Source organism: Musca autumnalis, unplaced genomic scaffold, assembly GCF_047663935.1.
Source record: "Musca autumnalis isolate F117 unplaced genomic scaffold, ASM4766393v1 scaffold_3, whole genome shotgun sequence".
In the NCBI taxonomy this organism is placed as follows: domain Eukaryota; kingdom Metazoa; phylum Arthropoda; class Insecta; order Diptera; family Muscidae; genus Musca; species Musca autumnalis.
Window position 1 is genome coordinate 72,583,492 of NW_027411866.1, and position 25,120 is coordinate 72,608,611.

Below are 25,120 nucleotides of genomic sequence, written 5' to 3' on the forward strand. Positions count from 1 at the left end.
TATTGAAGAAAAATAGTAAGAAATCAATTTTATGTCATTTTAATTATCTCATGTGGCTCTAAAGTTTATTTTCAATTATATATCTGTTTTCAGTGACTTCAAAAAATTGTCCATAATTTTGATAAATTCAAATTTTAAAATCATTTTGTGCGTGAGGTTTTTTCACCGAATCACCTTATAATTAAGATTTTATGTAATCTTATGGCAAAACTCATCACGCTATGATACAGGGATTTGGGGTTGTAAAAAAGTCATAACCCTAATGTATATCTCTAAAATTTTTATGATATTTGGAAAATGTGACGGAACTGGGTCTAAACAAGTAAGATCTGCGTTAAGTTCGGCCTGGACAAACTTGTTATACCCTCCACCACGAGTTGTATTGAAGTAAAACTGAACAATTAGTTTCCTTTCGTTTATGAAGAAGAATAAATACCAAATTCCAGCAATTTCGGTAAAAGAAAGTGGCTAGCTTTCAAAATACCGAAATTCGGGAGGTATCGTTCTATGGGCGCTACATGAAGGCGTGGACCAGTACGCACAAATTTCGGGACGAAAGTTGTATACGAGCAACGAAGACTAAATACCAAATTTCAGCTATTTCGGTGGAATATTGAAGCCACAACCTTTAAAATACCGCAAATCGGGAGGTATCGCTCTATGGGGGAAAGTTGAATACCCCTAATGAAGACTAAATACCAAATTTCAGCCATTTCAATGGATTATTGTGGCCATAACCTTTAAAATACCGAAATCGGGACTTACAGTTCTATGGGGGCAATATGAAGGCGTAAACCTATACTTTCAGCTGGAAAGTTCTGAAACCCCAACGAAGACTAAATACCAAATTTCAGCCATTTCGGCGGAATATTGAGGCCACAACCTTCAAAATACCGAAAGCTGGGATGTGCTGTTCTATGGGGGCTATATGTAGGCGTGGACCTATACCGACATATTTAGAAGGGAAAGTTGACTACCCCCAACGAAGACTAAATACCAAATTTCAGCCAATTTAATGGATTATTATGGCCATAACCTTGAAAATATCGAAAATCGGGAGGTACCGTTCTATAGGGGTTATATTAAGGCGATACATTTCTGGGGAAAGTTTTATACCACCAACAAAGACTAAATAAAAAATTCCAGCCAGTTTGGAGGAATATTGAGGCCACAACCTTCAAAAAACCGAAAATCGGGAGGTGCCGTTCTATGGGGGCTATGGGCGTGGACTGTAGCGACAAATTTAGAGGGAAAGTTGAATACCCCCAATGTAGACTAATTACCAAATTTCAGCCATTTCGGAGGAACATTGAACCTTCAAAATCCCGCAAATCGGGAGGTACCGTTCTATGGGGGCAATATGAAGGCGTAAACCTATACCTACAAATTTCAGGTGGAAAGTTTTGCAACCCCAACGAAGACTAAATACCAAATTTCAGCCATTTCGATGGAATATGGAGGCCACAACCTTCAAAATACCGAAAACTGGGATGTGCCATTCTATGGGGGCTATATATGAAGGCGTGGACCTGCACCGACATATTTAGAAGGGAAATTTGAATACCCCTAACGAAGACTAATTACCAAATTTCAGCCATTTCAATGGATTATTGTGGCCATAACCTCGAAAATATCGAAAATCGGGAGATACCGTTCTATGGGTGCTATATTAAGGTGTTGGCCTGTACCGACACATTTCTGGGGGAAATTTTTATACCACCAATGAAGACTAAATAAAAAATTCCAGCCAATTCAAAGGAATATTGAGACCACTACCTTCAAAATACCGAAAATCTGGAGGTGTCATTCTATGGGGGTTATTTGAAGGCGTGGGCCTATACCAGATTTTTGACCGATTTCATTAATTTGATGCAATAACCTTCAATTTTAAAGAAACATTGAAACATTTTACGGAATTTGGACTAGAAACAAGTTCTTTTAATTATTCTAAAAACAGTTCAGTAGTGGGATTCTCTAACGCATTTTTTTGGTTACGGACAAAAATTGGTCAAATCAAAATGCTTATAATTTCGGTAATTAACGAAATTGTCGGTAAGTTAGCAACCAAAATAAAGTTGTCGCTAAGTCCTACAGATAGGAACAATGTTTTCATTCATAATTTTGCGTTTTAATTTGGCCGATTTTTGTCGGTAACCAAAAAATGAGTTAGAGAATCCCACTGCAGATGTGGATGTAGCTCCCATATATGTTTTTGGCCGATTTCATGTACTTCACGCCCCAAACACAAAATTGGACCAAACGTAAATTTTGTGTAGAAACAAATTCTCCAAATTATATTGAAATTACGATGTTGTAGGGTATCATGCAGTCATCGCTACCCGACTTTGATCGTTTCCTTACTGGTTTATATTAACACCAACACCACAGCACCCACATAAATAAATTATGATGGTCCATATTATGAGATCTTGGCTAAAATACTTCAATTAAAATAAATATATTTATATTGTATAAAATATATTTTTAGTTCCTGATTTATTAAATGGTGAACCAACATTAGCTTGAAAGATTGTACAACATTTTTGAATATTACCATATACTTAATTGTAAAAAACATACAAATATGTATACTTTCTATTGCTTATCATGCCATCTTTTGGTTTTTCTTTTATATATGTAGAAGGTGGTCTTGAAAACAATGCTGCTGCTGATGGGTCGTACATCATGTCCTCACTGAACTGCACACAATATACTACAGTGCATTCTAGAATTTATAAAATATTTCATATTTAAGTCAAGTGAAATTTTCAATTTTCACCTCTAATATCCCTACACTTAACCCCAAGAGCGTGTACACCAAGAGCCCATATTAAAACTGGAAAACCCTATTTCATTGTTATGACTTTCATTGGTGTTGTCATATTCTATGTACAAGTGTTCATCCTGCTGCTGTTCTTGTTCATCGGGGACCAATAGTAGGTCATTGCCGGAAGGTCTAATGTCATATGCATAATATTGGTACTGTGGATGTTGTTGTTGCTGTTGATGATGATGTTGCTGCATTTGATGTAGGTAAGCATGAAATTGAGGACGTGGCGATGACGAAGAAGAAGAGGCATTTGCCGCCACCATTGGCGCCTGAATTAATGGCAATTGCAATGTTGATGAGGAAGAAGAAGCTGGTGGTGCTCTTGCTTCTGCTGTAAATGACAGCAAATTTAGTTCATTTAAATATCTAACATTTATATTCGGATGTTGATGTAGATGATGAGTAACCGGAGGATGACCAGGATGTTGGTGCTGACATTGTTGTTGATTGCTGCTACTGCTGCTGTCGTATGCTGGTCGATTACTAAAACTGGTCATTGTTGTCGTTGTTTGAATGCCTTGATTGATAACGGCGGCGGTGGGTTGAGAAATGGAGATGATATCGGTGGTGGTGGTGGTCCTTCGGTTTTCATAATCACGCTTACTCTTATTGACTTTAAATGAGAATTTTTTGGCTTTCTTTGTGCTGACGACTGCCGTGGTGTCACTACAACTGTCCGCAGCAGCTGTTGTCTTCGTTGGTTTGGTGGTTTTTGTTGTGGCGGGTGTTGCGGTAATACTGTTTGTCGCCAAATCGGATTGACATTTTAAAGCCAGCTATGCTGACACATAATATTCTCGTTGACGTTTTTGACATTTTTCGCGTGCAATATAACACAGGGCAATGGTGATCAATAGGGCAATGGTTATACCCATGCCAATGCTGACCCACATAATCTCCTCATTGATGCCAACATATGAACGACCTGAATAGAAAAAAGGAGAAGAAAAAAATACAAGATAAATGTATTGTTATTGAATTGGATTTTGTGGTACAAAGTTGGCAAATTGTCTTAGAATTACAAATACGTATTTTTGATGAGAATGAACAGAGTGCAGTAGAAGATGTTCGGATGAAATTAAGAGAATATGTATATTCTGCAAACCTGAATGGGAGTTTCAAACTTTGAATGGCTTGACTACAGCCGACAACGGGGTACTGATTTAAAGCTCTACTGGTCTTAGCACTTAACACAATTAAAGATTTCAAAATATAAAAATCGGGCTTGGCAAACAGTTCTAGGGGGCAATATCAAAACATTGGCCTGCACCGACAAACTTCTGGAGAAAGGCATTGAAGTCCCAAAGAAGACAAAATAACAAATTTCCGCCGGCTCCGCGAAAAATGCAAAATGACCCCAAAAAATTGTGTACATTACAACAACACGCAATGTGGGGCAGTTTTTCACAAATTTTTGGGGTATTTTTGCACCCAAAAATTGGGACATAATTGCATTTCAATAAAAATGAAATATGACCCCAAACATTAAAAATGCAAAAAGGCCCCAAAATCATTTTCTGTCGATGTTTGGGGCCTTTTGCGTTTCTGAGATATTTTTCAAAAACGATAATTAAATTTTACAAAAATTTGTTTTATATTTGTAATCGTACAATGGCAATTTACGTTTTACTCCGTTGTAAAATATATCAACTTTGCAAAAAATTTATTCTAAGATGTTCTGTGGAAGTCGTAAGAAGTGTGAATATGTAATTAAAAAAAAAGGAAAGAAAAATTATAGAGTGCGTATTGGAGAGCATTTGATATTAGTATGTTTATATCAATTGAAATATTATAATAATATTATAATAATATATATTATAATAATATAATATGAAATATTATAATAAAAAACAGATATTATGAACGGTTTGAAATCGATTTTTATTTGTAATACTTGTGAAGGAGCATTGAAGGAGATTGTTTTAAAAATCGTGCGATTTTTTAATTTTCTCTGGTGGCTTCTCCGATTTATTAATCATACAATCTTTCCCCCCCTTAATTATTATATATTAAAATAGATTCTAGTTTGCTATATCATACAAGTTTCTTCAATTGTATCTGTTTTAATTGTGTCGATATATTTAGATTTTTATCAGAAAGTTAGAAGAAATGGTGTGAATATGTATTATGGAAGGACAATTTTTAAATTGTTGCCTTTGCAAAAAGTTAAAGTGTTGTTCAACATTGGGTAAATCGAAACATTTTATTTGTCCTTACTGCAAAGAAAATGTAAACGATACTATGGTTGGTTGTTTTTATATTACCAATACAAATTATAAAATTTTTGGGGCGACATTGCATTTTTTATTTTGGGGTAAAACTTCATTAGGCAAAATTACCCCAAACTTGGGGCAATTTTTCATTTTATTTATGGGGCAATATTGCATTATTTTGGGGGAAATTGTTCGAGGTATATCGGGGTCAAAATTCATTATACAGTTTCACCCCAAATTTCGGACCATTTTTCCCAATGCCTTTTGGGGCCATATTTCCAGGGGCCATTTCCGCCATTTCGGAGGGATATTATGAATGCTGAATGCCCGGAAGTACTTTTTAAAGCGTCGACGCGTCACTTTATAAGGGGCTATACCAAAACGTGGACATATATAGCCCATTTTCAATATCAAAAGTTCACGTTGTCATTGTAGAGGCTAAATGTCAGTGAGAGGTTGTCCTTCTTGCGGCAGCACTGGTTGCTTCGGCCAAAACTAAATGGAAATTCGCCTTTTTATACCCTACACCACTATGTGGGGAGGGTATTATAAGTTGGTTTTGGCCAAAAAGTTTGTAACGCATCGAAATAATGGTCGAAGACCCATACTTATATATACCAAAATGAATGTCTCGACGATCTGAGTCGATCTGGCTATGTGTGTCCGTCCGTCCGTCCGTATGTCCATCTAAACTTTGTAATCACGCTACAGGTCGCAATTTTGATCGGATCGTCACGAAATTTTGATTGTTGTTGGGGGTCCCGGAGGGGAAGAAGCCTATTGATTTTGGTGAAGGTCGGATAATATTTAAGGGTCGGAATTGGCAAAAAACTTATGTGGATAAAAAGACAACGTTTTTTTCCAAAGCGAATATTTCAGCTTCAAACAACGAAAATATCACAATAGTCGCAAATAAAAACCAAATTTTCATTTTTGCGATTTTAATTATAATGACGAATATCACAGCTTTGGTTGGCGACTTTCCAAAAGCAAAGCCTGGCTATGAAAGTGGAAGATCCCATCTTTACAATGATGTAAACTAGGTCGGCGCAGGTGACCAAATAACGGAGATATCGCAATAGTCGGTAATACATCCCATTTTTCCACTTCTTTGGAAATCACGCTACAGGTCGCAATTTTGATCGTCACGAAATTTTGAGGGTTAATGGGGGTCACACAGATGAAGAAGCCTGTTGATTTTGGTGATGGTCGGGTAATATTTAGGGGTCGGAATTGGCAAAAAACTTATGTGGATAAAAAGACAACGTTTTTTTTCCAAAGCGAATATCTCAGCTTCTGTACGGGGTATACCAAAAGCAAAACCTGACAATAAAAGTAGAAAATATCACAGTGTAAAGTAGGTTCTCGTAGGTGATCAAACAACGAATATATCGCAATAGCCGCTAATAGAACCCAACTTCTTATTTTTTCGATTTTAATTATAATGACGAATATCACAGCTTTGGTTGGCGACTTTCCAAAAGCAAAGTCTGGCTATGAAAGTAGAAGATCCCATCTTTACAATGATGTAAACTAGGTCGGCGCTGGTGACCAAATAACGGAGATATCGCAATAGTCGGTAATACATCCCATTTTTCCACTTCTTTGGAAATCACGCTACAGGTCGCAATTTTGATCGTCACGAAATTTTGAGGTTTAATGGGGGTCACACAGATGAAGAAGCCTGTTGATTTTGGTGATGGACGGGTAATATTTAGGGGTCGGAATTGGCAAAAAACTTATGTGGATAAAAAGACAACGTTTTTTTTCCAAAGCGAATATCTCAGCTTCTGTACGGGGTATACCAAAAGCAAAACCTGACAATAAAAGTAGAAAATATCACAGTGTAAAGTAGGTTCTCGTAGGTGATCAAACAACGAATATATCGCAATAGCCGCTAATAGAACCCAACTTTTTATTTTTTCGATTTTAATTATAATGACGAATATCACAGCTTTGGTTGGCGACTTTCCAAAAGCAAAGCCTGGCTATGAAAGTAGAAGATCCCATCTTTACAATGATGTAAACTAGGTCGGCGCAGGTGACCAAATAACGGAGATATCGCAATAGTCGGTAATACATCCCATTTGTCCACTTCTTTGGAAATCACGCTACAGGTCGCAATTTTGATCGTCAAGAAATTTTGAGGGTTAATGGGGGTCACACAGATGAAGAAGCCTGTTGATTTTGGTGATGGTCGGGTAATATTTAGGTGTCGGAATTGGCAAAAAACTTATGTTGATAAAAAGACAACGATTTTTTTTTCCAAAGCGAATATCTCAGCTTCTGTACGGGGTATACCAAAAGCAAAACCTGACAATAAAAGTAGAAAATATCACAGTGTAAAGTAGGTTCTCGTAGGTGAGCAAACAACGAATATATCGCAATAGCCGCTAATAGAACCCAACTTTATATTTTTGCGATTTTAATAATAATGACGAATATCACACCTTCGGTTGGGGATCTTCCAAAAACAAAGTCTGACTATGAAAGTAGAAAATCCCATCTTTACAGTGATGCAAAGTAGGTTGGAGTAGGTGGCCACATAACGGAGATATCACAATAGTCGGCAATACATCCCATTTTTTAATTTTTTTGTAATCACGCTACAGGTCGCAATTTTGATCGGATCGTCACCAAATTTTGGGGGCTAATGGGGATCCTACAGAGAAAGAAGCCTATTGATTTTGGTGATGGTCGGATAATATTCAGGTCGGAGTGGGCAAAAACTTATTTGGAGAAAAAGTCAACGTTTTATTTCAAAGCGAATATCTCCGATTCTAAAAGGGGTATATCAAAAGCAAAACCTACTAATCACCTCTGCAACGATATACGTTGGTTGTCGTAGGTGGTCAAACAACGAAGATATCGCAAAAGCCGCTAATAGAACACAACTTTTCATTTTTGCGATTTTAATAATAATGACAAATATCACAGCTTTGGTTCGGAACCTTCCAAAAGCAAAGTCTGACAATGAAAGTAAAAAATCCCATCATAATGGTCGGATATTATTCAGGGGTCGGAATGTGAAAAAAAATTTTGGAAAAAAGACCAACGTTTTATTTCAAAGTTAATGTCTCCCTTCTGTAGGAGGTATATCGAAAGCAAAACCTGGCAAGGAAAGTAGAAAATATCACCTTTACAACGATGTGAAGTAGGTTGTCATAGGTGGTCAAACAACAGAGATATCGCAATAGTCGGTAATGCATCCCTTTTTCCATTTTTGTGCAATCACACTACGAAATTTTGATCGGATCCTCACGAAATTTTGGGGTTTGATGGGGTCTAACAGAGAAAGAAGCCTATTGATGGTTGGCATACATCCGACTTTTCCATTTTTTATTTGGGTTGTACTGTCGATGCACTTAAATGCTTTTCAAAAAAATTGACCTGTGTTAATGAAGACATTCAGAGCAAAGGCGCTAAGCTATCCCAATTTTAATATTTTGAATTTTATTAGTCAAAAGCTTATGAACAGTGGTAGTGGTGTAGGGTACCACATAGTCATCCTCGACTCGACTATAGCCTTGGCTCACTTGTTTTAGTTTGTCTTCATGCATTTGGTTAGTCATACAGAGCTATAGATAGTTCTTCAAAATCTTCAGCACGGAAAAAATTATTACTGAACCAATGATCAGCCCACCAATAAGAAATGAATGAAGAGATTTTACGCAACCAGTTCCGGGTTTCAGGAATCAGAATAAATGCTTAAAGAACAAGAAGGGGCGTGTGAATTGCAGATGTTTGGCATCTGCTTAAACTTTACGAGATCCCTCACTCAGTGAAGTGACGAAAGATAAACTTAATGTCATGTCTAAAGCCGTCTGTTAAATTTTACAATGATTGAGGGAGGACTGATTTCAATCAAACATAAATGCTCATCGTCGAGACTCCCCCGCAGTCCCCCCAACAGCAGCCGCACGAAGCACTTAACACCAGACGTTGCTGTTCCAATCCCCGAAATGTATCCTTTTTGCAACTTAATTGCAATGGACTCCGAGATAAGATCGTGGAAATGGTGTATTTTATGAGTCGGGAGAATATCATGGTTGCGGCGGTGCATGAAACCAAGCACAACATCTGCAGCTCCTCAGCCACCAGAAGATGGGGTATTGGCTTTCCTATTGTTCAATACAGACGTATCTCGATTGAGCCTGGCTCTAATAATCAGTACATAAAATGTATGTGGGTTGCAGACAGGTGTGCACTATGGTTTCAATCTAGAAATTTTTGGCCAAAACTATTTTTGGAGGTTTCAAAAGTTATTATGAATCGGGAAGCGGATGGTGGTACTTAAAAAAGAACGAAGACATTTGTAAAATTAGCATAGTAAAATCAATGCTTTTATGTATATTCAAAATTATTTTTTACAAATATGTTTATACCCTCCACCATAATATGGATACCGATTTTCGGTATTGGATACCGATTTTCATTATCGCACCGAAATGGCTTAAATTTGATACATAGTCTTCGTTGGTGGTATAAAACTTTTCCCCAGAATTTTGTCGGTATAGGTCCTCGCCTTCATGTAGCCCCCATTGAACGGTGCCTCCCGATTTGCGGTATTTTGAAGTTTGTGGCCTCAATATTCCATCGAAGTGGCTGAAAATTGGTACTTGGTCTTTATTTGGGGTATAAAACTTTCCATATGAAATTTGTCGGTATAGGTCCCCGCCTTCATATAGCCCCCATAGAATGGTACCTCCGGATTTCCAGTATTTTGAAATTTTTGGCATCAATATTCCACCGAAATTGTTGAAATTTGGTATTTAGTCTTCATTTGGGGTTCAAAACTTTCCATATTAAATTTTTCGGTATAGGTCCACGCCTTCATATATCCCCCATAGAACAATGCCTCCAGATTTTCAGTATTTTGTAGATTGTGACCTCAATACTCCTCCGAAATGGTATTTGGTATTGGTACATCCCCCGATTTTCGGTATTTTGAAGGTCAGCGACGGAAATGTCTGAAATTTAGTATTAATTCTATGTTGGAGGTTAAAGCTTTTCCGACTGAAATTTGTCGGTATAGGTCCACGTTTCGATATAGCCCCCACAGAACGGTACCTTCCGATTTTCGTAATTCTGAGGGTTGTGACGTTAATATCCCACTGAAATGACTGAAATTTGTAATTTAGTCTTCCATGGGGTTATAAAATATTCCAGAAGAGAATTATCAGTATAGGTCCACGTCTTCTTACATCCCCCTTAGAAGCGTACCTCTTGATTGTCGGTATTTTGAAGGTCATCTTACCGAAATATCGGAAGTTTGGTATTAAGTCTTTTTTGAGTCTAAAAACTTTCCGCCAGAAATTTGTATGTATAGATCGAAGTTTTGATGTAGTCTCCATAGAACGGTATCTCCCTGATTTCGGTATTTTGAAATTGCTGAAATTTGGTATTTATGAAGAAGACATAAACGAAAAGAAACTACTTGTTCCATTTTACTTCTATGAAACTTGTGGTATAACAAGTTCGGCCCGGCCGAACATAACGCCGTTCTTACTTGTTTAAATATAATTAAACTTTAAAAAATGACCAAATATGACCCTCGCCGTTTTTTTAACAATTACTTTTTTGTACAAGGTGGCGCAAAAGTAATCTTCCGAAGTTTTTTGGCTGTAATTTAAAAAAAATGAAAAACTTTGATTTTTCTTGGGGATTATTATACCCTACACCACTATGTGGGGAGGGTATTATAAGTTGGTTTTGGCCAAAAAGTTTGTAACGCATCGAAATAATGGTCGTAGACCCAAACTTATATATACCAAAATGAATGTCTCGACGAGCTGAGTCTATCTGGCTATGTGTGTCCGTCCGTCAGTCCGTCCGTCCGTCCGTCTGTCCGTCTGTCCATCTAAACCTTGTAATCACGCTACAGGTCGCAATTTTGATCGGATCGTCACCAAATTTTTGGTGTTGATGAGGGTCCCGGAGGGGAAGAAGCCTATTGATTTTGGTGATGGTCGGATAATATTTAGGGGTCGGAAAGGGCAAAAACTTAGGTGGATAAAAAGACAACGTTTTTTTTCAAAGCGAATATCTCAGCTTCTATATGGGGTATACCAAAAGCAAAACCTGACAATGAAAGTAGAAAATATCTCCTTTCTAGTGATGTAAAGTTGGTGCTCGTAGATGATCAAACAACGAAGATATCACAATAGTAGCAAATAAAACCCCAATTTTAATTTTTGCGATTTTAATTATATTGACGAATATCACAGCTTTGGTTGCAAATTTTCCAAAAGCAAAGCCTGACTATGAAAGTAGAAGATCCCGTCTTTACAATGATGCAAACTAGGTCGGCGTAGGTAACCAAATAACGGAGATATCGCAATAGTCGGTAATACATCCCATTTTTCTATTTTTTTGAAAATCACGCTATAGGTCGCAATTTTGATCGGATCGTCACGAAAATTTGAGGGTTAATGGGGGTCTCACAGATGAAGAAGCCTATTGATTTTGGTGATGGTCCGATAATATTTAGGGGTCGGAATGGGCAAACACTTATTTGGAGAAAAATCAACATTTTATTTCAAAGCCAATATCTCTGTTTCTTTAAGAGGTATATCAAAAGCAGGAAAGTAGAAAAAAGCACCTTTACAACGATGTAAAGTTGGTTGTCGTAGGTGGTCAAATAGCAGAGATATGGCAATAGTCGATAATGCATCCCATTTTCCGATTTTTTTGTAATCACGCTGCAGGTCGCAATTTTGATCGGATCGTCACGACATTTTGGGGGTTAATGGGGGTCCCAAAGGGAAAGAAGCCTATTGATTTTGATGATGGTCGGATAATATTCAGGGGTCGGAATGGGCAAACACTTATTTAGAGAAAGGTCAACGTTTTATTTCAAAGCCAATATATCTGTTTCTTTGAGAGGTATATAAAAAGCAAAACCTGGCAAGGAAAGTAGAAAATATCACCTTTCCAGCGATGTAAATTAGGTTGTCGTAGGTGGTCAAATAGCAGAGATATGACAATAGTCGATAATGCATCCCATTTTCCGATTATTTTGTAATCACGCCACAGGTTGCAATTTTGATCGGATCGTCACGAAATTTTAGGGGTTAATGGGGGTCTCACAGGGGAAGAAGCCTACTGATTTTAATGATGGTCGGATAATATTTAGGGGTCGGAATGGGCAAAAACTCATTTGGAGACAAATTCAAAGTTTTATTCTTTGTGAATATATTGGCTTTTAGTAGGGGTATTCCAACGGCAAAACCTGTCAATTGAAGAAGAAAATATTACCTTTACATTGGCGTAAAGCAGGTTGGCGAAGGTGGTCAAACAAGGGAGATACCACAATAGTCGGTAATTCATCCAATTCTTCCATTTTTTGCAATCAGGTCGTAATTTTGATCGGATGGTCACGAAAGTTTGATTGCTTATGGGGGTCCCAGAGAGAAAGAGGCATATTATTTTTGGTGGTATTCGGATTATATTCCCTAAAAGAAATGTTTACCAGTGAAAACCTTATGCACAGGGGTAGTGGTGTAGGGTATCACATGGTCGGCCCCGTCCCGACTATAGCCTTTGCTCACTTGTTTTTATTTGGTCTTTTAATTTTTTTACATCAAGTCGAGAATATGATATCAGATAAATGGCCGCCGCCACAGTTTATTGTCATTCGAGCCCTTTTTATGGCATTTTACATCACTTTGGCCAAAACTTCCGGCGATAGATCCAAACATTCTTGGCGGATATTGTCTTTAAGAGCTGAAAGACTCTGAGGCTTGTTGACATAAAACCGCGACTTCAAAAAGCCCCACAAAAAGAATTCTGGAGCGCCTCATCACTCATGATTATTTTTGATGAAAAAGCATCTTCCTCTTGGTGGTGATTAAGGATGGTTTAATCGTATGTTAGACGCGATTTGCGGTCAGCATTTAACAGCTGATGCACCGTCTGGACTTTGTATGGAAACATCTTCAAATATTGTACCAAAATTCGCTGTAAAGACCGTCAACTGATACCCATTTGCGTGGCACGTCGTCTGGTCTATGTCGACGGCGCTTCCGTGACATCCTCGGCTACAGCAGCAATATTCTCTGCAAAACGGATACTCCGGGGTCTGCCATGCCTGGCAGCATCTCGTGTTGTGCCAGTCTCTTCGAAGCGAGCGGCTAAACGTCTGCGACGAAATTCACGTTGTGCCAAAATTGCCGACCGATTATTGATCAAATAAATAGTCACCAATATTCCGTGTTCTGGAGCAGTGTAGCTTGTAGGGGCCAATCGCAAAAATTATAGCATTTTCTGATAGGAGCAGCGTTGCCAGTATTTTTTAGACTCTTTTCCCCAACTTGTCCAAAACTTTTCCCCAAAATTCCCCAGATTTTATTGAATTTCCTCAAAAAATTCCCCAAAAATTTTTTTAACAAATAATTACAAAAAAAAAAAAATAAATTAGTTTTATTTTACTACAAAAATGCATATCACTAAACTTGTAAAGTATTCTATATACTTATATATGAATTAAATTAACGATATTGAAAACTTCACTTTCAAGTGACTCAGAATCATTAGTCTTATTGGATTTATGTATATAAATTTGTATAATGAAAGAGTTGTAACATTTTTTTAGGTGGTCAAAATTTTTACAACAAATTGAGTTGTTAGAAAATTGATTATTTATTCTAGTAACTCGTACTGCATTTTACTGAATATGGTTCAAAATAGGAGACTCTTTCTACTTAAGAATTACTTTTTGGAACGGAAAGCACATTTAATACCAGCTCCAATTTACGAATGATAACTTTCTCCATTGCGATTCGTAAACAATCGTGGAGATTTTAGTGTTGACAACTGGTTCTAAAAAGCTTCGTAAAAAGCTAAAATTGTGTTGACCTAGTGAATTGCTGCAAATATTGGGGCAAAATTGCTTGTATGTTTAAAAATTGCATATTTGTAGGCATCGGTTTCAGCATATGTATTAACAGCGTTTAAGATATTCGGCACTGGTCTTTTTTACTTTAATAATTTTTTGCTAAATAGAAGTACATGCCAAAATTAAAGCCTAGGTCCATGGCTTCTCATGGTACATATGTCGAGTCGTTTTCGATTGATTCCACTATTTTTTCAATATCTTCTTAATTTTTTATAAATGGTTTCAATATTCGAGTGCACAGGGGAAAATGCATATTAGCAGCGTGCATCGGTTTGAAAACTTAAGTTAAGGCCCGTTCTTACATCTTTTCTTTAAAATCGCTTTTTGTTATACCTTACTTTAAGAAAAATAAGGAATAAAATTCGCATTACCAGGGATTTGTTATTACATCTTCCATTCCATTTCAAGCAAAACAGTCTGTATACATCAAATTTACTCAAATCGGATTGGATGATTTGAATTTGCTCTCAAATTTTTCTTGTTTTTGGGCGCACTTTAAATTTTAAAAGGAACAAAAGTTCCTTTTATTTTATCTGGCACTTACAATTAAAGCAAACTTGTATGAATAAAAAACGGGTTATCTGTCCGATATCGGCCAACATTTAACTACAAAAAGGATATAATAACGGGCCTAAGCATATCTCTATTATAATTGGAGCTATGAATGTTAAATAAAGTTTAATTTCATTGCCCATCAATCCAGAAATCATATCTGCAGTTAAGTCCCCTTCAACAGTAGAAAAGATTGAAAATGTTTGTTGCAGTCGGAGAACTTACTAGAAGCCTGGTTAGTTCCTTTTGAGAGCACACCAAAGACGTTAGGGTTATTTTTCTAATGATTTATTGTGAATACAGTTTTTTGTAGCTTTACATATGATACAAATTAAAGTTTATGAAAATGATAAATTAATTGTTGATTGGTATGATGGATGAGAGGTGATGAAAGCTTCAAAATTGTATGAACGCACGGCTTGTCTTCTCCCGACCAACTGACAAAAAAATTCAAATTACATGTCAAAGATGATTAGTTATTATCATCGGCGGTAATGTTATCCCTAAACGGCGGCAACAATGTTATTTCAATTCAACCCACTGTTCTAGTACGCTGTCAGTCGTCGAACCGCATGATAACACTTCAAATCTGTCATAAATTATTACAGCTGCGACCGGTTAGTATATGATGCATGTTATTTGTGCGTGACGCGAGCGTTACTACCGTTCACGTACTGAAATTAAAAAAGATCAGATAATTTGAAGTAATTAGTCAAAAAATAAATTCCCCAAAAATCCCCAAATATTTTTCAGATTTCCTCAACATTTTCCCAATTCCCCAAGTCGAAATTTTTTTCCCCATGTCAAATAAAAATTCCCCAATTTGGGGAAAAATCCCCAATACTGACAACTCTGGATAGGAGGAATAATTTTGTGCCACCTTGTATATTAAGATGGGAGAATTTATGTATAAATATCTGATATGACTATATTATGACTGTGTATTTAGAGGTTTGAGAGTGCAGAAACTTTTGTTTCAAAATATGTCCTACTTTTGTCATAGCCCCCACATAATGACACCACCCGATTTTAGATATATTGGAGCTTTTAGCGACATTTTATAACCAATTCGGCTGAAATTTGGTACTTTGACTTCTTGGAAGATACGAATCCTTCGTATCAAAAATTGTTAACATATGTCAATGTTTTGGTTTAGACCCCATTCAATGAATTTTGGAGGTTTTTCGTAATTTTGGCCGAAAACTCGTAATAAATAGTGTTTTTACACAATTTCAATACAAAATGGACGTTGAAATAGTTTTGGGCAGAAAAATTTGGATGTGGGATCATAGTGGTGTGGAACTGCCGTATTAGAATGGCTTAACTTATACATTCCGCTGATAAATAACAGTGCTCCAGGTTAAAGGCCCAACATTAGCCCGCTTTTGGAGGTTCATAACCGACTGGTCCTGGGGGACTTTAATGCTCATCATGAGTATAGTGCTGGCTGAGCAATTTGATAGCTCTACGTTTTGCCCGGTCAATGTGGACGCCCCTACCAGAATCAGCGGGGAGCGTCCCAATTCGCCAGATATAACCAACGTGTCACCTGGTATGGCAAATGAACTCACCTGCCTTTTCCCTTGAGTCAGACCATCTTCCCAAAATTATCTCTATCAGCAAACCGCCCGATTACATTACCTCTGAACGCCGCACTTTCATTAATCATGGGAAACCTAATTGGCCCAGTTGCAGAGAGTTAATTAATCGCCGCTCGGGTAGAGAAAAGACTTCCCTGCCAAACCTACTCAACTAATTCCAGTAGCTTTGTGGTAACAGCCCATCGAAGCAGCCACATTCCTAGACCTGGAAATAGACCCAGAGCCAGATTGAGCAGAAAAACAAATCTGAGGCCTCGGCACAATCGGTCCGTTGCGAGTCGCTTCACACGCAAGAACCACATGGAAAATGTGTAAGTGATGCCAAGTTTGTTGTAGAAGTTTTCATGTGGTTGTTTTTACGCGGGCCGCGACTTTTACAAACATATCATAAACCTGTTACAACCAGAGTTGTCAGTATTGGGGATTTTTCCCCAAATTGGGGAATTTATATTTGACATGGGGAAAAAAATTTCGACTTGGGGAATTGGGAAAATGTTGAGGAAATCTGAAAAATATTTGGGGATTTTTGGGGAATTTATTTTTTGACTAATTACTTCAAATTATCTGATCTTTTTTAATTTCAGTACGTGAACGGTAGTAACGCTCGCGTCACGCACAAATAACATGCATCATATACTAACCGGTCGCAGCTGTAATAATTTATGACAGATTTGAAGTGTTATCATGCGGTTCGACGACTGACAGCGTACTAGAACAGTGGGTTGAATTAAAATAACATTGTTGCCGCCGTTTAGGGATAACATTACCGCCGATGATAATAACTAATCATCTTTGACATGTAATTTGATTTTTTTTGTCAGTTGGTCGGGAGAAGACAAGCCGTGCGTTCATACAATTTTGAAGCTTTCATCACCTCTCATCCATCATACCAATCAACAATTAATTTATCATTTTCATAAACTTTAATTTGTATCATCTGTAAAGCTACAAAAAAACTGTATTCACAATAAATCATTAGAAAAATAACCCTAACGTCTTTGGTGTGCTCTCAAAAGGAACTAACCAGGCTTCTAGTAAGTTCTCCGACTGCAACAAACATTTTCAATCTTTTCTACTGTTGAAGGGGACTTAACTGCAGATATGATTTCTGGATTGATGGGCAATGAAATTAAACTTTATTTAACATTCATAGCTCCAATTATAATAGAGATATGCTTAGGCCCGTTATTATATCCTTTTTGTAGTTAAATGTTGGCCGATATCGGACAGATAACCCGTTTTTTATTCATACAAGTTTGCTTTAATTGTAAGTGCCAGATAAAATAAAAGGAACTTTTGTTCCTTTTAAAATTTAAAGTGCGCCCAAAAACAAGAAAAATTTGAGAGCAAATTCAAATCATCCAATCCGATTTGAGTAAATTTGATGTATACAGACTGTTTTGCTTGAAATGGAATGGAAGATGTAATAACAAATCCCTGGTAATGCGAATTTTATTCCTTATTTTTCTTAAAGTAAGGTATAACAAAAAGAGATTTTAAAGAAAAGATGTAAGAACGGGCCTTAACTTAAGTTTTCAAACCGATGCACGCTGCTAATATGCATTTTCCCCTGTGCACTCGAATATTGAAACCATTTATAAAAAATTAAGAAGATATTGAAAAAATAGTGGAATCAATCGAAAACGACTCGACATATGTACCATGAGAAGCCATGGACCTAGGCTTTAATTTTGGCATGTACTTCTATTTAGCAAAAAATTATTAAAGTAAAAAAGACCAGTGCCGAATATCTTAAACGCTGTTAATACATATGCTGAAACCGATGCCTACAAATATGCAATTTTTAAACATACAAGCAATTTTGCCCCAATATTTGCAGCAATTCACTAGGTCAACACAATTTTAGCTTTTTACGAAGCTTTTTAGAACCAGTTGTCAACACTAAAATCTCCACGATTGTTTACGAATCGCAATGGAGAAAGTTATCATTCGTAAATTGGAGCTGGTATTAAATGTGCTTTCCGTTCCAAAAAGTAATTCTTAAGTAGAAAGAGTCTCCTATTTTGAACCATATTCAGTAAAATGCAGTACGAGTTACTAGAATAAATAATCAATTTTCTAACAACTCAATTTGTTGTAAAAATTTTGACCACCTAAAAAAATGTTACAACTCTTTCATTATACAAATTTATATACATAAATCCAATAAGACTAATGATTCTGAGTCACTTGAAAGTGAAGTTTTCAATATCGTTAATTTAATTCATATATAAGTATATAGAATACTTTACAAGTTTAGTGATATGCATTTTTGTAGTAAAATAAAACTAATTTATTTTTTTTTTTGTAATTATTTGTTAAAAAAATTTTTGGGGAATTTTTTGAGGAAATTCAATAAAATCTGGGGAATTTTGGGGAAAAGTTTTGGACAAGTTGGGGAAAAGAGTCTAAAAAATACTGGCAACGCTGGTTACAACAACAACAACAATTGATCCCCACAGGTTGGATACATCTAACACATTCTGGAGTCCGTTTTCGATTTTTGAGCTTTGAACTATCTTTCTATTTGAGCGCAGCCACCATAATTTCTTTAGATTCATTCTTGATGACCACGTCCTGATATTGCAAGATTTCAAGGTGTTTTTTTTTTGTCAATGTGCATTCTTCACTTTTCCAGATAAAGTGTGATTACCAATTACTCCTTCACCCGTGCAGTTTCCTTATTGATAACGTTGTGGATTCCTGACTGACAAGGGGTTTTCCTCAGCGGAAAACTGGTGGCACACCAGTGATTCTTTGTGGGACTACTGTACTGCTGTCGGGTGAGTCCGTGCGACTTTCTCAGCTAGGTATAGGTATAGGTGAGCTAGAAGATCCGATACACTGTACGATAGGAAAAATTAATGATACCGCAGCATGATAGTAGAGAAAACAACCAAGAACGGCGTTAAATTCGGATGGTATAGTACGATTGTTTTTCCGTTTGTAACGCATTGAAATAATCATAAATCATAAAGTATGTATATTCTTGATCAGGGTGAAATTCTGGGTCGATCTATGCATTTCGATTCTGCATCTGTTGTAATCACTCTAGCATTCAAAAAAATGTAGATAGGACGCTGAAATTTTGGCAAGTTGTGTCTGTTATTTGCAGATAGGTCAAGTTCGATGATGGACTATATCGTTTTGGTGTAGCCCTCGACCGAATTCCTAGTGAACAAAAAACTTATATTCCAAAAATTATGTGCATAAGTCCATGTTTTGTCTACTCTTTCATCAAAAATACCGATTAGTCAATTGTCATCTCTTCAGAATTACTACTCTGTATCGCCAAAAGAGACTTATTTCAAGTTGCGCCCACATGTTTCAGACATTTACATCGCGATTTTTTCAGCAAAAGAGTAGTATTTCGAATTGATCCCTCTTTATTTTATCAATCGCCGCCCATTTTTTTCAGTTAAAGGGCCACAAGTCGAAGTAATTTCTCTACTAAAACAAACATTTGTTTCAACAAAATGGTAGTAACTCAAAAAATGGTCAGAAATGTCACCAAATACTTAATGAAATAAAAAGAAATCCAGTGCTGTAGTGTAGTAAAAAAGATATCTTTACGATGGCATAGTTATACCCTATACCACAATGTGGAAAAGGGTATTATAAGTTTGTTTTGGTAAAAATTCATGTAACACCGCGAAATATTCGTCGGAGACCCCCAATGTGGTATACCAATCTTCATATCTCGACGAGATAAAGCGATTTTGAGATGTGTGTCTGTCCGTCCGTCCGTCCGTCCGTCTGTCCATTATAAATTGTAAACACGCTCCAGGCCGCAATTATGGACCGATCGTCACGAAATTTTGTATGGAGGTCGGGTTCAGATCAGAATAGATCCCTATTCTTATTGGTGATGATCGAGAAATATTAAGCGGGTGAAATGGACCAAAAACAAAATTTTTATCCGATTTTGTAGCGGCTATGTATGTCGCAATTATAGTCCGATCGCCTCGAAATTTTAAATAATGTAAGATTATATGACAAAGAAGAAGCTTGCAATTTGAGATGGTGATCGGATGATGTTTAGAGGGTCAAATGGACCACAACTTCTGTGTGAAAATTGTGAAAAATTTTAATATACCGGTAATATCTTTATTCCTGGACCACACATTCCGCCCACATAAATAATATTTGGAAGGACAACTCTTGCCCTTTTAATTAATGTCAATTATGTTGATTTATGTGGTCAGATAACAGAGTTACAGCCTAATATATCGAGTGTTTTGCTTGTAATGTAATCAAAAGCATACTAGAGGTCGCAATTATAGATCAATAGTCACGAAAGTTTGCATGAGGTAGGGGTTTAGGTCGAAGAAGATGCCTACAATTTTGGATGATGATCCGATAGTATTTAGTGGGTGAAATGAACCATTACTTTTGTATGAAAAATATACAAATTTTATTTTTGGTCCATATTTTTATTCCTGGATGGCATATACCGGCAAAGTAGCCTACATATGGAAAAATAAATACTGATATTTCTCCTGATGCAAATTGCCGTAATGTGTCTGCTAGATAACGGGCCTACTTCCTAATATAATGGGTTTTGTGTGGAGAACCACAATTTCCTCTCATACTACAAATTGTTTCAATCATGACAGAGAAATTTTCAGTTCAGTTGTCGCCACCTATTTTATACCCTCAGGTTAATACAAAATATACAAAATACGACCAAAGATGTGCCCATCGAAAAAGTATGATTGGAAGAAATTCGTTTCAAACAGTTTGGAGTCGGTTTAGCCCTGTCCGTTCAACTGTCTCTCTTACTGTCTAGCTGGTGGTGCGTACGATAACTCCCGAACGGATCTACCGATTCGAACCAAATTTTGCACTTCGTAATTTTTTGCCCAAACTTAGTTTAATTTCGAATATGGGCTATATCGGTTCACTCCTTCGGGCAACTCTCCCACAAAATTTCAAAATTTTTCTTAAAAATTGTGTGAATGATAACTCTCGAATCCCGAAATCGATTTGGTCCAAACTTTCATATGTTATTATTCCTTCCAGATATAGATCGGGTGAGACTATATCGGTACACACCTTCTAGTAACTCCCACACAATGTTTGGAAAAGTTAAATTTAAGAGTCCTATCGAATCGTTTTGATTTTTTCAGCAGATTTCAGCGGACCTCTTGGATGGACCATTACTTTTGTATGCTAAATAAAAACATTTTATTTTTGGTCCATATTTGAATCCCTGGAGGCCATATAACGGCAAAGTCGACTATATAAGAAACATTAACTACCGATCTTTCCTCTGATGAAAATTGCAATAATATGTGTGCTTGGTAACGGACCTACTACCTAAGATATAATGAGTTTTGTGAAGAGAACCACATCTTCCTCCCATGCTACAAATTTTCTCTATCATGACAGACAAATTCTCAGTTCTTACAAATTGCGTGTTACCCTATCATATTACCTGTCCAATTGTTCAAAATTTAAAGATGTAGCAGAAATTGCTATACAACGCCAATTTTCAAATTTAAGAATATTTCTTAAAATGTACTGTATATAATTGTTCCACAAACATCCCAGTAGGGTCAAGGGAGTCTTCTCTCATATCAATGAGAGCACCCCGATTAATATCAGCTCAATGATATGTAGACAGCGGAATTTTATGCAACACCTATTTTTGTAAAATTTGCATATTTTTGGCTTCTAATTAAATTCCAATCGAAAAATATCACATATGCAAAAATATGCGAAATGTATAAATTATGCATATACAAATATTATTTTTGCATATGGAAAATTTCTATATTTCCCATATTTTCGTATGCTACATATATTTCAATAATAATTTCAATAATTCTGTTTGAAATTCACTTCAGACAAGTCAATAAAATAGAGAAATCTGTAACCAGAGCCACAATCTTCAAAATATCGAACATGAGGAGCCTTTGTTGTATGGGAGCTATATGAACGCCTAGACCCATACCGACAAATTTCAGATGGAAAGTTTAATACCCCCAATGAAGACTTTATACCAAATTTTAGCCAATTCGGAGGGATATTGAGACCATAACCTTCAAAGTACAGAAAATCGGTAGGTTCTGATTATGGGAGCTATATGAAGACGTGGACATACAACGACAAATTTCAGGTGGAAAGTTTTTTTTACCTCCAACGAAGACTGAATACAAAATATCAGCTACTTCAATTTGATATTGAGGCCACAACCTTCAAAATACCGGGTACCGGGAGGTACGGTTCTATGGGAGCTATAAGAAGACCTGGACCTATACCTATAAATTTCAGGTCGAAAATTGTGATGAACGAATACTTAATAACTCTACTATCAGCCAATTCGATGGGATATTTAGGGCACAAAGTCTTCCATATGGTTTAGCAAATAAAAAACTAGGTCCAGACTAAATGTCCGTTCTAAAATTACTTATTGGCGCCTTTCGGACTCGGTGATAAACAGTAGGCCCCATACTATTGCTGTAATATGAATCGTGGTGCACACCCTGTCCCTTCTGGGATGTTTGTGGAACAATTATTATATTGCTATTTAAACTTAATGTGATAAGGTTGCAGACTCCAAAAATTTATTTCTTACAATGAGCTTGTTTGTCCAAAAGAAACTTTGATTTGCTGAAAGCTAACTCGCAGGGTAGTGGTGTAGGGTATCGTATGGTCGGCCCTGTCCGACTATAGCCTTTGCTTACTTGTTTTTTTTTTGTGTATTATACCTTTAACTTAAACATAAATCGTTTTTGTCTATACTGAAAAGTAGAAAATTTTTGAGATACTACCCTTTTGTTGAACAGGTGCGATATGTCCATGTTTTGGTATAGCCAATTTATAACCAACTGAATTACCTATAATTTGACATTTTAGGTTCTCAGTGATCGTGATACTTCTCCACAAAAAAATCGTCAACATAGGTCCATGCTTTCATATAGCTCCCATATAACAGTACCTATCGATTTTCGGTCCTTTTAGGATTATAGCTAAAAATTTAAACCGAACTAGCCGTAATTTGATATTTGGGGTTCTCGGTAGTCACTAAACTTCTTCACTATAAATCGTCAACATAGGTCTATGTTTTGGTATAGTCCCCACATAACGGCACCTCCCAGTTTTCGGTATTTTGAGGGCCTTAGCTACATGGTTTGACGGAACTACCAGTAATTTCACATTTAAGGTTCTCTGCAGTTACAAAATTTTCCCACCAAAAATTGTCAAGATAGGTCTACACTTTGATATAGCAACCATATAAAGGTACACAAATTATATTTACGATTAGATTTGATAAATTAGTATTTGGGGTATCAGTAGTCGGAAAATTTTTGTTTTGGAGGAACAGTTCTAATGGGGGCTAAATGAAGACGTGGAGCAATACCGACAAATTTCAAGGGGAAAGTTTTATACCCCCAACGAAAACCAAATACCAAATTTCGGCCATTTCGGTGGAATATTGAGGCCACAACCTTCAAAATACCGAAAATCGGCAGGTACCGTTCTATAGGGGCTATATAAAGACGTGGACCTATACGAACAAGTTTCAGGTGGAAAGTTTTATACCCCCAACGAAGACCAAATACCAAATTTCAGTAATTTCGGTGGGATATTGAGGGCACAACCTTTAAAATACCGAAAATCGGGAGGTACCGTTCTATGGGGGCTATATTAAGACCGGGACCTATACGAACAAATTTCAGGGGGAAAGTTTTATACCCCTAACGAAAACCAAATACCAAATTTCGGCCATTTCGATGGGATATTGCGGCCACAACCTTCAAAATACCGAAAATCGGGAGGTACCGTTCTATGGGGGCTATATAAAGACGTGGACCTATACCGACAAAAAGCAGGGGGAAAGTTTTGTAGCCCCAGCGAAGACTAACTACAAAATCTCAGTCGTTTTGGTGGGATACAACCTTCAAAATACCGAAAATCTAGAGGTACCGTTCTATGGAGACTATATGAAGACGTGGACCTGTACCGACCAATTTCAGCTGGAAATTTTCATACACCCACCGAAGCTTGAATAACAAATTTCAGTCATATTTTTGAAATATTGATGCCACAATTTTCACAATATCGAAAATCTGGAGGTAACGTTCTATGGGGGATACATGAAGACGTAGACCTATACCGACAAATTTCAGAGCGAAAGTTTTATACCCCCATATAGCTCCCATATAACAGTACCTATCGATTTTCGGTCCTTTTAGGATTTTAGCTAAAAATTTAAACCGAAGTAGCCGTAATTTGATATTTGGGGTTCTCGGTAGTCAGAAAACTTCTTCACTATAAATCGCAACATAGGTCTATGTTTTGGTTTAGTCCCCATATAACGGCACCTCCCAGTTTTAGGTATTTTGAGGGTCTTAGCTACATGGTTTGACGGAACTACCAGTAATTTCACATTTAAGGTTCTCTGCAGTTACAAAATTTTCCCACCAAAAAATGTCAAGATAGGTCTACACTTTGATATAGCCACCATATAAAGGTACACAGATTATATTTACGATTAGATTTGATAAATTAGTATTTGGGGTATCAGTGGTCGGAAAATTGTTGTTTTGGAGGAACAGTTCTATGGGGGCTAAATGAAGACGTGGAGCAATACCGACAAATTTCAAGGGGAAAGTTTTATACCCGCAACGAAAACCAAATACCAAATTTCGGTCATTTCGGTGGAATATTGAGGCCACAACCTTCAAAATACCGAAAATCGGCAGGTACCGTTCTATGGGAGCTATATAAAGACGTGGACCTATACGAACAAATTTCAGGTGGAAAGTTTTATACCCCCAACGAAGACCAAACACCAAATTTCAGTAATTTCGGTGGGATATTGAGGGCACAACCTTCAAAATACCGAAAATCGGGAGGTACCGTTCTATGGGGGCTATATTAAAACGGAAACCTATACCGACAAAAATCAGGGGGAAAGTTTTGTAGCCCCAGCGAAGACTAACTACAAAATCTCAGTCGTTTTGGTGGGATACTGAGGGTACAACCTCCGAAAATCTGGAGGTACCGTTCTATGGGAGCT

The 25,120-nt window shown here is 36.9% G+C and overlaps 1 protein-coding gene across 1 annotated transcript in view; it reads right to left on the reverse strand.

Annotated features, from left to right (window-relative positions):
- Window positions 1-2,621: 2,621 nt before the first annotated feature.
- LOC141400145 (uncharacterized) overlaps window positions 2,622-25,120 on the reverse strand; it is a 406,721-nt gene continuing 384,222 nt past the window's right edge. The window contains exon 4 of the mRNA XM_073979595.1: window positions 2,622-3,755. Coding sequence (XP_073835696.1) covers window positions 3,607-3,755 — 149 coding nt within the window. The 3' untranslated portion in view covers window positions 2,622-3,606. The remainder of the gene's footprint in view (window positions 3,756-25,120) is intronic.